Consider the following 13,358-nt stretch of genomic DNA (forward strand, 5'->3'; position numbering starts at 1 on the left):
CAGTACAACAGCCAATCAAATTAGATCTACGTTGTTTTCATCACACAGTATTCATCCAATCAAATTGCAGGACAACCACCGAACAAGAGTTGTCAAACAACGCGGCAGTGAGAAACAATTATGCCAAAGTTGGTTTCGTTCGGGTATAAAAACTACGACTTGGTCAACAAAAAACGAATTGCCGTATGCAAATCACGCTGTTCGAATATTACAGACGGAGACGCAACAACTTCCAACTTCGTTCGACATTTGAAGTTGCACAAAGAAGGGTAAGTTTTGAATGTAAGATAACGTTTATTGGCTAAGTAACATGACTTTTATTTGCTGTGTCGTTAAATCAGTGAGGCTGCAAACTCACTGCTAACGTTATAACCATAGACATCTTATAAGGGTACGCAGCATGGAGCGCTACTGCCTACTGGCGCAGACGAGACGCGGGGCCGCCATCTTGGAGTGGTGATCCGCTCCACTCAGTGCAATTCATTCGGCAGGAGCAATGAACTGTCAGCGCATTTAATTCATCTTACCTCACTGAATACCACTGATTTTCACACGCTTTTTTGTCATACGTGTAGCTATGATAACAGACACATGTTTTGGTGTGTTTTATTATTCATAGTTTGCTTAACAGTAATATAATATTCTTATATATTATTCAGGGACGGCGTGGCAAAGTTGGTAGAGTGGCCGTGTCAGCAATCGGAGTGTTGCTGGTTACTGGGGTTCAATACTCACCTTCTACCATCTTAGTCACGTCCTTGGGCAAGACATTTCACCCTTGCTCCTGATGACTGCTGGTTAGCTCCCGCCATCAGTGTGTGAATGTGTGAATGGGTGAATGTGGAAATACTGTCAAAGCGCTTTGAGTACCTTGAAGGTAGAAAAGCGCTATACAAGTATAACCCATTTATCATTTATTTATTTATACGCTATAAGTGACCAGACGTCCGAGATCAAAACTGGGAATATAATCCCAGAGAAGGGGGAAAAAACGGTCAGCTATTTTTAAATTGAAGAAACAATATGATTAGGTTATACATACATGCGTATATCCTACATAAACAATGTATGAATACATTAGATATCTATATATCTTATAGACTGTATCTCTGTTGCTGCAGCAGCAGAGAGTTTATTCTGTCTTGACACTTTGTATTGATATTTTGTATTACATTCTTCCCTTAAATGATAATGTTTACAGTGATTTTTATATATGTATTTTTTATGTATGTCGCTTTGGATAAAAGCGTCTGCCAAATACTTAAACATAAATAAACACCTGAAAGTCTTTATATCAGCTAAAACCACCAATCTGTTTCACTGGATTCAGAATAAAACCAAATTCTGTCTTACCCAACAATGTTAGTATTTGAATATTGTTACTTGAAGACTTATTCCTGGTTACAATTATACTGTTAAGAAAGTATTGTCTTATATTTTGCCTAAAATGAGAATGCATCATAATCAGTGGCGGCTGGTGAATTTTGTTGTAGGTGGGGCTGAAAGTTTGTAAACCAAACCCCTGTAAATAAATAAATGATAAATGGGTTATACTTGTATAGGGATCGGTACTTTTCAGAGACGATTCAGTACCGAAAATCATTCATTAGTATCGCGGTACTATACTAATACCGGTATACCGTACAACCCTAGTGGCATTATAGACTGCAATGGAAGTGGACATACAATTTAAGTATGTCTTTATATGACAGAATATCTCATTAATCATGCAAACAGAGCATCTGTATGAACATAAATTGCCACATTTTGGCATGTGTGTCCGTAATCTTACCTATGATGCTGAAAATGGTTTAGAGCTCATTCAGGTTTGGCCTGAAAATTACAATAGTGTTCGATTCAAGAATTCCTTCATTCCACACTCCATCCAGCTGTATAATCACTCGCCATACAGCAATAGATGATATCTGTCTATTACCTGACACCTTCTATGTTAGCTACTTCTCTTTGTTTTTAATGTCTATTTTCTGCTGCATTTACTCTCTATTTTATGCTGCAGCTGTCACATATACTGTAATATTGTACATGGTAATTATTATATATTGTATATAGCAGTGTTTTTCAACCTTTTTTGAGCCAAGGCACATTTTTTTTCATTGGAAAAATCCCGAGGCACACCACTAGCAGAAAACATAAAAAAAAAATTAACTCAGCAGCCGATATTGACAGTAAAAAGTCGTTCTCGCAATTGTTGGATATAAATTCAAACCATAACCAACATGCATAACTATAGCTCTTGTCTCGAAGTAGGTGTACTGTCACCACCTGTCACATCACGCCGTGACTTATTTTGACTTTTTTTGCTGTTTTCCTGTGTGTAGTGTTTCCTATGTTGTCGTTGATTGTCATGTCATGTACGAACATACTTTGTGGACGCCGTCTGCTGCTCCACACGCTGTAAGTCTTTGCTGTCGTCCAGCATTCTGTTTTTGTTTACTTTGCAGCCAGTTCAGTTTTAGTTTCGTTATGCATAGCCATCCCTAAGCTTCAATGCCTTTTCCTAGCGGCACTCGCCTTTTGTTTATTTTTGCTTTAAGCATTAGATACCTTTTCACCTTTTCTCGCTGTCGTCTGCATATTGTGATCACGACAAACCATGTACCCGACATCTACAAAGCAATTAGCTATCTGTTGCCACCTACTGCTATGAAAGAGTATTACACGGTTACTCTGCCGTGCACTAGACGGCACAGGCACTCAACAACGGCACTTTATTTGCGGATTATAATTACTGGTTTGCAAAACATATTTTTAACCCAATTAGGTGAAATGACATCATCTCCCACGGCACACCAGACAATATCTCACGGCACACTAGTGTGCCGCGGCACAGTGGTTGAAAAACATTGGTATATAGGATCATCAGTATATAAAATATACTGTACATATGTAAATATTACGTATATATGTTATATTTTATATCGCTATATTTTGTCTATTTATACCTGCATTGTCCTCTCCATCCTTACACTTTCCATCATTGTAACTGAGCTACTGTGTGGAACAATTTCCCTTGTGGATCATTAAAGTTTGTCGAAGTCTTTTTTTGTTTTGTTTCTTTAAACAGGGCATTTACATCAACTACATGATTTGCCTGAGAAGCTGGACAGGACAAAAAAAATACAAAATTAAATAAAAAAAATTAAATAAAAAAAGGTTGTCTAAGTCTAATAGCTGACTTGACCCAAAGGAGGAGCATATTTCGTTATTAAACTTAATCTATTCTAATCTAATTGACATTTTTTTTCAGAATAGAATTGGTGTGAATAGATTCATAACACTATTACAGTGGTTTCTCAACAAGTACCGCCTCAGAAAAAACTCGGCCCTCCAAGTACCGCCATAATGACCGACATAAAAATTCAGTATCATAGTAGGCCTAAGTATTCATTAAAAAACAAGGCAGAGGTTTTAGTCAACGAGTATATTTAATATTTTTGCCACTGTAACAATTTGAACAGTAACACTGTGTTTGAAAATAGGAAAATAAAACACCGTCTTTTAATGTACCACTCGATGGAGCCTTGCGAACGTGTGAGAATCGCTGCACTATTCAAAGCATTTAAAAGGAACAATAAGTTCCTCTGTCCATGTTTGTTTTTGTTTTTTTCAGTTACACATTTTTACACTATCGCTTTAAAGGCCTACTGAAACCCACTACTACCGACCACGCAGTCTGATAGTTTATATATCAATGATGAAATCTTAACATTGCAACACATGCCAATACGGCCGGGTTAACTTATAAAGTGCAATTTTAAATTTCCCGCTAAACTTCCGGTTGAAAACGTCTATGTATGATGACGTATGCGCGTGACGTCAATTGTTGAAACGGAAGTTTTCCGACAACATTGTATCCAATACAAAAAGCTTGGTTTTCATCGCAAAATTCCACAGTATTGTGGACATCTGTGTTGGTGAATCTTTTGCAATTTGTTTAATGAACAATGAAGACTGCAAAGAAGAAAGCTTTAGGTGGGATCGGTGTATTAGCGGCTGGCTGCAGCAACACAACCAGGAGGACTTTGACTTGGATAGCAGACGCGCTATCCGACGCTAGCCGCCGACCCCATTGATGATTGAGTGAAGTCCTTCGTCGCTCCGTCGATCGCTGGAACGCAGGTGAGCACGGGTGTTGATGAGCAGATGAGGGCTGGCTGGCGTAGGTGGATAGCTAATGTTTTTAGCATAGCTCTCTGAGGTCCCGTTGCTAAGTTAGCTGCAATGGCGTCGTTAGCAACGGCATTGTTAAGCTTCGCCAAGCTGGAAAGCATTAACCGTGTAGTTACATGTCCATGGTTTAATAGTATTGTTGATTTTCTATCTATCCTTCCAGTCAGGGGTTTATTTATTTTGTTTGTATCTGCAGTTAAGCCCGATGCTATCACGTTAGCTCCGTAGCTAAAGTGCTTCGCCGATGTATTGTCGTGGAGATAAAAGTCACTGTGAATGTCCATTTCGCGTTCTCGACTCTCATTTTCAAGAGGATATAGTATCCGAGGTGGTTTAAGATACAAATCCGTGATCCACAATAGAAAAAGGAGAGAGTGTAGAATCCAATGAGCCAGCTTGTACCTAAGTTACGGTCAGAGCGAAAAAAGATGCGTCCTGCACTGCACTCTAGTCCTTCACTCTCACGTACCTCATCCACGAATCTTTCATCCTGGCTCAAATTAATGGGGTAATCGTCGCTTTCTCGGTCCGAATCGCTCTCACTGCTGGTGTAAACAATGGGGAATTGTGAGGAGCCTTACAACCTGTGACGTCACGCTACTTCCGGTACAGGCAAGGCTTTTTTGATCAGTGACCAAAAGTTGCGAACTTTATCGTCGATGTTCTCTACTAAATCCTTTCAGCAAAAATATGGCAATATCGCGAAATGATCAAGTATGACACATAGAATGGACCTGCTATCCCCGTTTAAATAAATACAAAATCATTTCAGTAGGCCTTTAAAACAGAGGTATCAAATTAATTTTAGCTCAGGGGCCACATGGAGGAAAATCTATTCCCAGGCAAGCCGGACTGGTAAAATCATGGCATGATAACTTAAAAACAAAGACAAATTCAGATTGTTTTCTTCAGCTGCAAGAATAATCATCACTATTCATGGAGAAATCATTTGATTGAGTTTTAGTTGAGGCCTTGCCATTAAGGGGTGGAGTTTGATCCGGGATACAGCCTAGAAATGTAAACCTCAATAGACTTACTGTGGTGCTCATCGGTGATCTCCCTGCCCTGGTAGTACCACACAACCTCCGGCACGGGTGAACTGATGACGTCACAGATGACTTCGGCCGTCTCACCGTGGCGGAACTCCTGCGGCGATTGAACGTCTCGAAAAGTCAACCGCTCTGCAAGGTCAAACAAGGTCAAGTTAAAAAACAAACAAACGGCTGCACGGTGCACAGTTGTTTTTGTTTTTAACCAAAAACATAACGTGAAGAAAAAAACTGCAAAAAGAAGAACTGAAAGAGTGTGACAGTCTGGTGGTGATGGAATGTTGATAGACTACCGTGTTCTTCTCACAAATGTGTTAATAACAGTCAATACCTGACAATATTGCCATTTTTATTTTTTAAATGTTTTATTTATTTATTAATTAGACAGAGGGGGAAATTGCGGGGACAAGAGGGGGATAAGACAGAGAGACAACAACAGCAACCACAACAATAACAACAACAGCAACAACAACAGAACAACATCAGCAAATAGGATATCAATGGCAATGAACATTATTACCCTACAAATGGAGCAATACAAATACCAATAGAAATAGCACTATTGATAATGAATAATAACAATAATTACCTCTATTATCAACAATAGAAGTGTTTCAAATGCAACAATACATTTATGTAATGATAACTTCAAATACAAAAGAAAGCAGATACATGGAGGGAAAGAAAGGGAAGCCAACTATATTAACCTTGTAGATTGTTATAGTAACAATAGGTTAAGCTTTGTCAGTGTGCCATGTGTTACCCAGTCCCCCCTACAGGGGTGTCCAAAGTGCGGCTAATTGTTTACCGGCCCGCCACACATTCTGGAAATGCTATTGCAAAAATTAAAAAAACATTAAAAAAAAGTGGAATGAGGTGAAATCTAACTAGAAAAAGTTGCAATGTTGACACAAAGCTACCATGCAGGCTTTTTTTTTCTCTTTTGTCTATCTTTATTTTTTCCTTTTTTGCCATTGCTCCAAAAAAAAAAAAAATCAATGTTATAATTCAAGGCTCCAATTACTTCAAATATTTCACTTTAAAATGTTTTATGTGGGAAATATTGCATATATTGTGTGGTTGCCATACACAAACATCAACATTTTATTTGACAAAAGAGAATAAAACAAACAAAATAATAGTTCAAACGTAAAATGGACAGATATATCTGAAGTTGAGCTCGTAACTTAAGTGTTGAAAGTTAAAAAAAAAACGAATAAAAATGTATCACTTTCTGAGTGGGGCACCTTTTGGATCCCAAATATATTTAATGGGATTTTATTTATCTTTTCACTGTGATTACTCAAAAATAATAATGAATTAAAATCAATGGTGTCTTGCATTAATGATATTTTTAAGGCTCTAATTACTTCACATCAAACATTGCTTTCTGAATGTTTGGGGCAGTGGGGGAAATACTGCATATTTCAGTTTTCAGTTTTATTATAAAAAACTAAGTTGTCTTTGACAGAAAAGGCATAAAACCTTTTTGTTTTTTTAAACTTTATATCAACTTGAAGTTGATATACTGTACAGATTTACTGTAAGATTTATATAAATAAAAAAATAATAATTTGACTTGTTTTTAACATTTTAATGACTTAGACCCTTTATGGTCCCCGGGAGCCCTAAAGGTAAAAAACAAACAAAATCCATATATTTTGTTATAGTTTGAAAATTAAAAATATCAAAATGGCCCCCGCATGCTTTAATTTTTCCGTGTGCGGCCCTCAGTGGAAAAAGTTTGGACACCCCTGCCCTAGGGAAACAACGTTAATATGTTTGATGAAACGTGATTATATGCATGAGTGCATGTACGTATATGCACATTATTATATTGCCATTTAAATTTTTGCAAAATGTACTGGGTAAGTAGGAGGAAATAAGGTAAGAGCAACAACAATTAACTTGATTAGAAAAAATATTGATATCGATTTTGTTGCTTCAAATAATCGTTTGAAGAACCGTAACTAATAAAAATGCATGAAATCCAGAACTTAAAATACGCAGACATAGTCTCCGCACAGCCGAGAGCACACATGAGCTACATATATATAAATTAGTGTTGTCCCGATACCAATATTTTAATTTTCGATACTTGTCGGTACTTTTCTAATTAATGGGCTTTATTTCAACAAAAAATCTTGCGGTACATTAAACATATGTTTCTTGATGCTTTTCGGTACTTTTCTAAATAAAGGGCACCACAAAAAATTGCATTAATTGCTTTATTTTAACAAAAAATCTTACGGTACATTAAACATGTTTCTTATTGCAAGTTTGTCCTTAAATAAAATAGTGAACATACAAGAACACTTTTAGTAATAAGTAAACAAACAGAGGCTCCTAATTTAGTCTGCTGACATATGCAGTAACATATTGTGTCATGTATCATTCTATCATTTTGTCAACATTATTAAGGACAAGTGGTAGAAAATGAATTATTAATCTACTTGTTCATTTACTGTTAATATCTTCTTACTTTCTCTTTTAACTTGTTCTATCTACACTTCTGTTAAAATGTAATACTCACTTATTCTTCTGTTTGATACTTTACATTAGTTTTGGATACCACAAATTTGGGTATCAATCTGATACCAAGTCGTTAAAGGATCATACATTGGTCATATTCAAAGTCCTCATGTGTCCAGGGACATATTTCCTGACTTTATAAACATAATATACATTTTTTTAAAACGAAAGAAGATGTGATGCCAAAAAATATCTACGTAATATAGTAGTATTGACTAGATACGCTCGGCAGACCAGTACTTTTCAGACGCGGTATAGTACAGAATATGATTCATTAGCATCGCGGTACTATACTAATACCGGTATACCGTACAACCCTAATATAAATATAAACTTAAATATATATATTTAATCTTTGAACATGTGTTTAAAGTGCAATTTCAATGTTGATGACCTTGGCATTGGACCAACAAGTGGCTATGTGTAGCGCAGTCTGGTAGAAGAGATGAGAAGACTCTGCTACTCATCGCTCCACCCGTTGTCCTCCCAACTACAATGGGAACCTCTCAGCTTCTCCTAACCAAGCCTTAAAGTTCCACTTCAGGAATGACGAGGGTTCCCAATAGTCTTTGGAAAGACGGAACCGTCCTCTATTTAGAAACAAAATATACACATTCTGTACGGAGCTGTCACTTTGTTACAATGGAAATGAAAAATAGTCTGTGAAATATCAATAGGTTATTTGGAACGACAACAGCTTCACAAGTCTGCTACAGGCTAAGCCAATGGATGCCAGCCTGACTGATCGCTCACCTGTCAAACTCATTGCCGCTCGACTTTTCTGGCATCTGTTCATTTTACCTTGGCTGCTGTCACCGTCTCGGTGTGACGGCAGCAAGCTTGCTAGAATGATCTGCCCAGCTTCTGGCAATCAGACTTCAAACTTTTTACCACAGTGACATTTTTTCTTTAACCTCTTAAGGCCCAAGCTGTTTGTGTACATGCTTTTTTAATTTATCTTTGCTATTTGGGCTTTTTGGACCCTAAGTGGAATAAAAACTAAAAATCATATTTTAATATGATGTACTTAGTCCATAAGTAACAAACGTGTACTTCATGTGTAGTGACATGCAAATTTTTATTTTTACACTTTTTTTATCCAAATTCCATTGTATGTTATACTCTTCTGGCACCACCAGATAGCAGTATAAGTGTCCATATGTCAGCATAAGACCCCGATTCAGTAGTATACACCATTTTGGAAATAAGAGCTATAAGGTGCTGTCCACGCATGTGGCCACTAAGGCCTTTAGAGGTTAAAAAAAAAAAAAAAAAAAAAAAAAAAGGAACAATGGGTGAATTTTGGAGATCGTTTTGTCCAACGGGGAAACTACATGTGGCTATCATGGCAATGAGGTACATTTTGTTAAATTAAGCTGGAAATAATTCTGTTCAAAACATAATATATATTTCTCTTATTCTGTTAATTTAGTTATTTTGCACAAGAATGTATTATTGAACAATCGGTTACTTCAAAACCTGCGGATCTAATTATATAGAGCGTTTTCTATTCGGGCTCCAGTACTCTGGAAAGAGTACTGGAGTACAGTTAGAGATGCTACCACAGTAGAAGCATTTAAGTCCCATCTTAAAACTCATTTGTATACTCTAGCCCAGGGGTTGGCAACCCAAGATGTTGAAAGAGCCATATTGGAACAAAAATACAAAAACAAATATGTCTGGAGCCGCAAAAAATTAAAAGCCATATTATATACAGATAGTGTGTCATGAGATATACATTGAATTAAGTTGACTTAAAGGAAACTAAATGACCTCAAATATACCTACAGATGAGGCATAATGATGCAATGTGTACATATAGCTAGCCTAAATAGCTTGTTAGCATCGATTAGCTTGCAGTCACGCAGTGACCAAATATGTCTGATTAGCACTCCACACAAGTCAATAACATCAACACAACTCACCTTTGTGCATTAATGCACAACGTTAAAAGTCTGGTGGACAAGATGAGACAGAAAAAGAAGTGGCATAAAACACGTCCTAGAAAGTCGGAGTAATGTAAACAAACTACGGTGAGTTCAAGGACCGCCAAAATTAGTAGGACAAAACGGCGCTCGCCAAATACTCGGATCAGTGAAGCGTGTTTAATATAAACAGTGTGCTTTATAACAATTAGGGAGGTTTGTGTCATGTTTGTCCTCCTACAGAAACCATATTAAAACAAAAAATAAATTTTTTTCCCCTCATCTTTTTCCATTTTTCATACATTTTTGAAAAAGCTCCACAGAGCCACTAGGGCGGCGCTAAAGAGCCGCATGCGGCTCTAGAGCCGCGGGTTGCCGACCCCTGCTCTAGCCTTTAAATCAGGGGTGTCAAACTAATTTTAGATCGGGGGCCACATGGAGAAAAATCTACTCCCAAGTGGGCCGGACTGGTAAAATCACGGCACGATAACTTAAAAATAAAGACAACTTCAGATTGTTTTCTTTGTGTAAAAATAGAACAAGCACATTCTGAAAATGTACAAATCATAAAGTAGTTTTTTTTTTTTTACACTTACATATTGCAGTTAATAGTATCTTTATCTGTCCTTATTTATATTTTCTGAATACATTATGTGATCATTTTAATCAGTAAACTCATTGGTGTTGATTTTCAATCTATCAAGATAAAAAAATATTTCAAAATCAAATTACAGGATGTTATTTATGTAGTTTGATCATTTTCCTCGACTGATGTACTAACATCATGTGGTTTATTTTGTACATATATAGCATCATCTACAAAGATACAAATAATTGCTATTGCGACATCCAGTGGACACATTTAGAACAGCAGTTTCTTTCATTCAAAAATTTCAGGTGAATTTTTATACTTAGCAAACTCATCCCGGGGGCCGGATAAACCTGTTTGCGGGCCTGATCCGGCCCTCGGGCCGTATGTTTGACACCCCTGCTTTAAATAGACCCCCCTTTTAGACCAGTTGATCTGCCGTTTCTTTTCTTTTCTCCTTTGCCCTCCTCTCCCTTGTGGAGGGGGGGGGGGGGGCACAGGTCCGGTGGCCATGGATGAAGTGCTGGCCGCCCAGAGTCGGGAACCGGGGTGGACCGCTCGCCTGTGCGTCGGTCGGGGACATCTCTGCGCTGCTGACCCGTCTCCGCTCGGGATGGTCTCCTGCTGGCCCCACTATGGACTGGACTCTCACTATTATGTTAGATCCACTATGGACTGGACTTTCACAATATTATGCCAGACCCACTCGACGTCCATTGCATCCGGTCTCTCCCACATCTGCTGTCCTCTCCAAGGTTTCTCATAATCATTCACATCGACGTCCCACTGGGTTGTGAGTTTTCCCTTGCCCTTATGTGGGCTCTGAACCGAGGAATGTCGTCGTGGCTTGTGCAGCCCTTTGAGACACTTGTGATTTAGGGCTATATAAAAATAAACATTGATTGATTGGTATTCTAGTTGCAGTCCAACAGTATAAAAATACGTGTGTGTAGGTTGTCAGTCATCGGGTCACAAAGGTTGAATGCATGCAACTGTGAAACCTCTTAGACAAACAAGAAGAGTCTAGTTGACTCCTTTCAACGTTTGTGGGTATGAAAAACTGCTTTCACACCAATAAAAAAATTGGGTCAATCAGCCCATTCATCAACCAGAAGAGGTTGATGAATGCGATTAAAAAAATATAGGCCGTGTTCTACTAAAGTTGTATTAAAACACGTGCAAACTTGAACACAGTCTTCTTCAAAAGCGTCACCAAAGTGGTCAGGTGAATGGTAAATGGTAAGTGGGTTATACTGGTATAGCGCTTTTCTACCTTCAAGGCGCTTTGACACTATTTCCACATTCACCATTTTACACACACTTTCACACACTGATGGCGGGAGCTGCCATGCAAGGCGCTAAACACAAACCATCAGGAGCAAGGGTGAAGTGTCTTGCTCAAGGACGCCAGGGACGTGACTAGGATGGCGGAAGCCGGGGATCGAACCAGGAACCCTCGGGTTGCTGGCACGGCTGCTCTATTAACCGAGCCACGCCGTCCCTGGGACTGCAATATATATATATATATATATATATATATTGGATTACACACACACAGATTGAGATACAGACACACACATTAGCACAAACACACAGGTTGGTATCCAGACACACACATTAGTACACACACGTGAATTGGATTACACATGCATAGATTGTTATACAGACACACACATTAGTACCCACGCTTGAATTAGATTACACACACACAAATGTGTGTATCCAGATACACACATTGGTATACACACACATGAGTTGGATTACACACACCGATTGAGATACAGACACACACATTAGCACAAACACACACAGATTGAGATACAAACACACACATTAGTGCACACATGTGAATTAGATTACACACACACATTAGCACAAACACACAGATTGATATCCAGACACACACATTAGTACACACACACACACACACACACACACGTGAATTGGATTACACACGCATAGACTGTTATACAGACACACACATTAATACACACATGTGAATTAAATTACACACACACACACAGATTGAGATACAGACACACACATCAGCACAAACACACACATATTGATATCCAGACACACACATTAGTACACACACATGAATTAGATTAAACACACATTAGCACAAACACACAGATTGACATCCAGACACACACATTAATGCACAAAGACACACGTGAATTGGATTACACACGCATAGACTGTTATAAAGACACACACATTGGTACACACACACGTGAATTAGATTACACACACACAGATTGAGATACAGACACACACATTAGCACAAACACACACACACATCAGTACACACACGTGAATTAGATTACACACACACAGATTGAGATACAGACACACACATTAGCACAAACACACACACACATCAGTACACACACGTGAATTAGATTACACACACACATTAGCACAAACACACAGATTGACATCCAGACACACACATTAATGCACAGACACACGTGAATTGGATTACACACGCATAGACTGTTATAAAGACACACACATTGGTACACACACACGGGAATTAGATTACACACACACAGATTGAGATAGACACACACATTAGCGCAAACACACACAGATTGATATCCAGACACACACACTAGTACACACACGTGAATTAGATTACACACACACAGATTGAGGTACAGACACACACATTAGCACACGCACACACATTAATTGGATTACACACACACAGAGTAACAGACACACACATTAGCACAAACACACAGATTGAAATCCAGACACACACATTAGTACACACACGTGAATTATATAGCACACACACACATATTGATATCCAGACACACACATTAGTACACACACACACGTGAATTGGATTACACACACACACAGATTGAGATACAGACACACACATTAGCACAAACACACACAGATTGAAATCCAGACACACACATTAGTACACACACATAAATTATATTGCACACACACACAGATTGATATCCAGACACACACATTAGTACACACACACACGTAAATTGGATTACACACACACATATTGAGATACAAACACACACATTAGCACAAACACAT

At 38.2% G+C, this 13,358-nt stretch overlaps 1 protein-coding gene across 8 annotated transcripts in view; it reads right to left on the reverse strand.

Annotated features, from left to right (window-relative positions):
- LOC133659064 (neural cell adhesion molecule 2-like) overlaps positions 1–13,358 on the reverse strand; it is an 831,315-nt gene that overhangs the window by 216,714 nt on the left and 601,243 nt on the right. For 7 of the 8 annotated variants that reach the window (XM_062061786.1, XM_062061755.1, XM_062061746.1 and 4 more), the window contains exon 4: positions 5,229–5,372. In XM_062061786.1, the coding sequence (XP_061917770.1) occupies positions 5,229–5,372 (144 nt within the window). Of the gene's footprint in view, positions 1–5,228; positions 5,373–9,697; positions 9,814–13,358 lie in introns of those variants that run through there. The other variant, XM_062061815.1, reaches the window with a different exon arrangement.

The sequence above is a fragment of the Entelurus aequoreus genome, linkage group LG01 (assembly GCF_033978785.1).
Source record: "Entelurus aequoreus isolate RoL-2023_Sb linkage group LG01, RoL_Eaeq_v1.1, whole genome shotgun sequence".
NCBI classification, from domain to species: Eukaryota; Metazoa; Chordata; class Actinopteri; order Syngnathiformes; family Syngnathidae; genus Entelurus; species Entelurus aequoreus.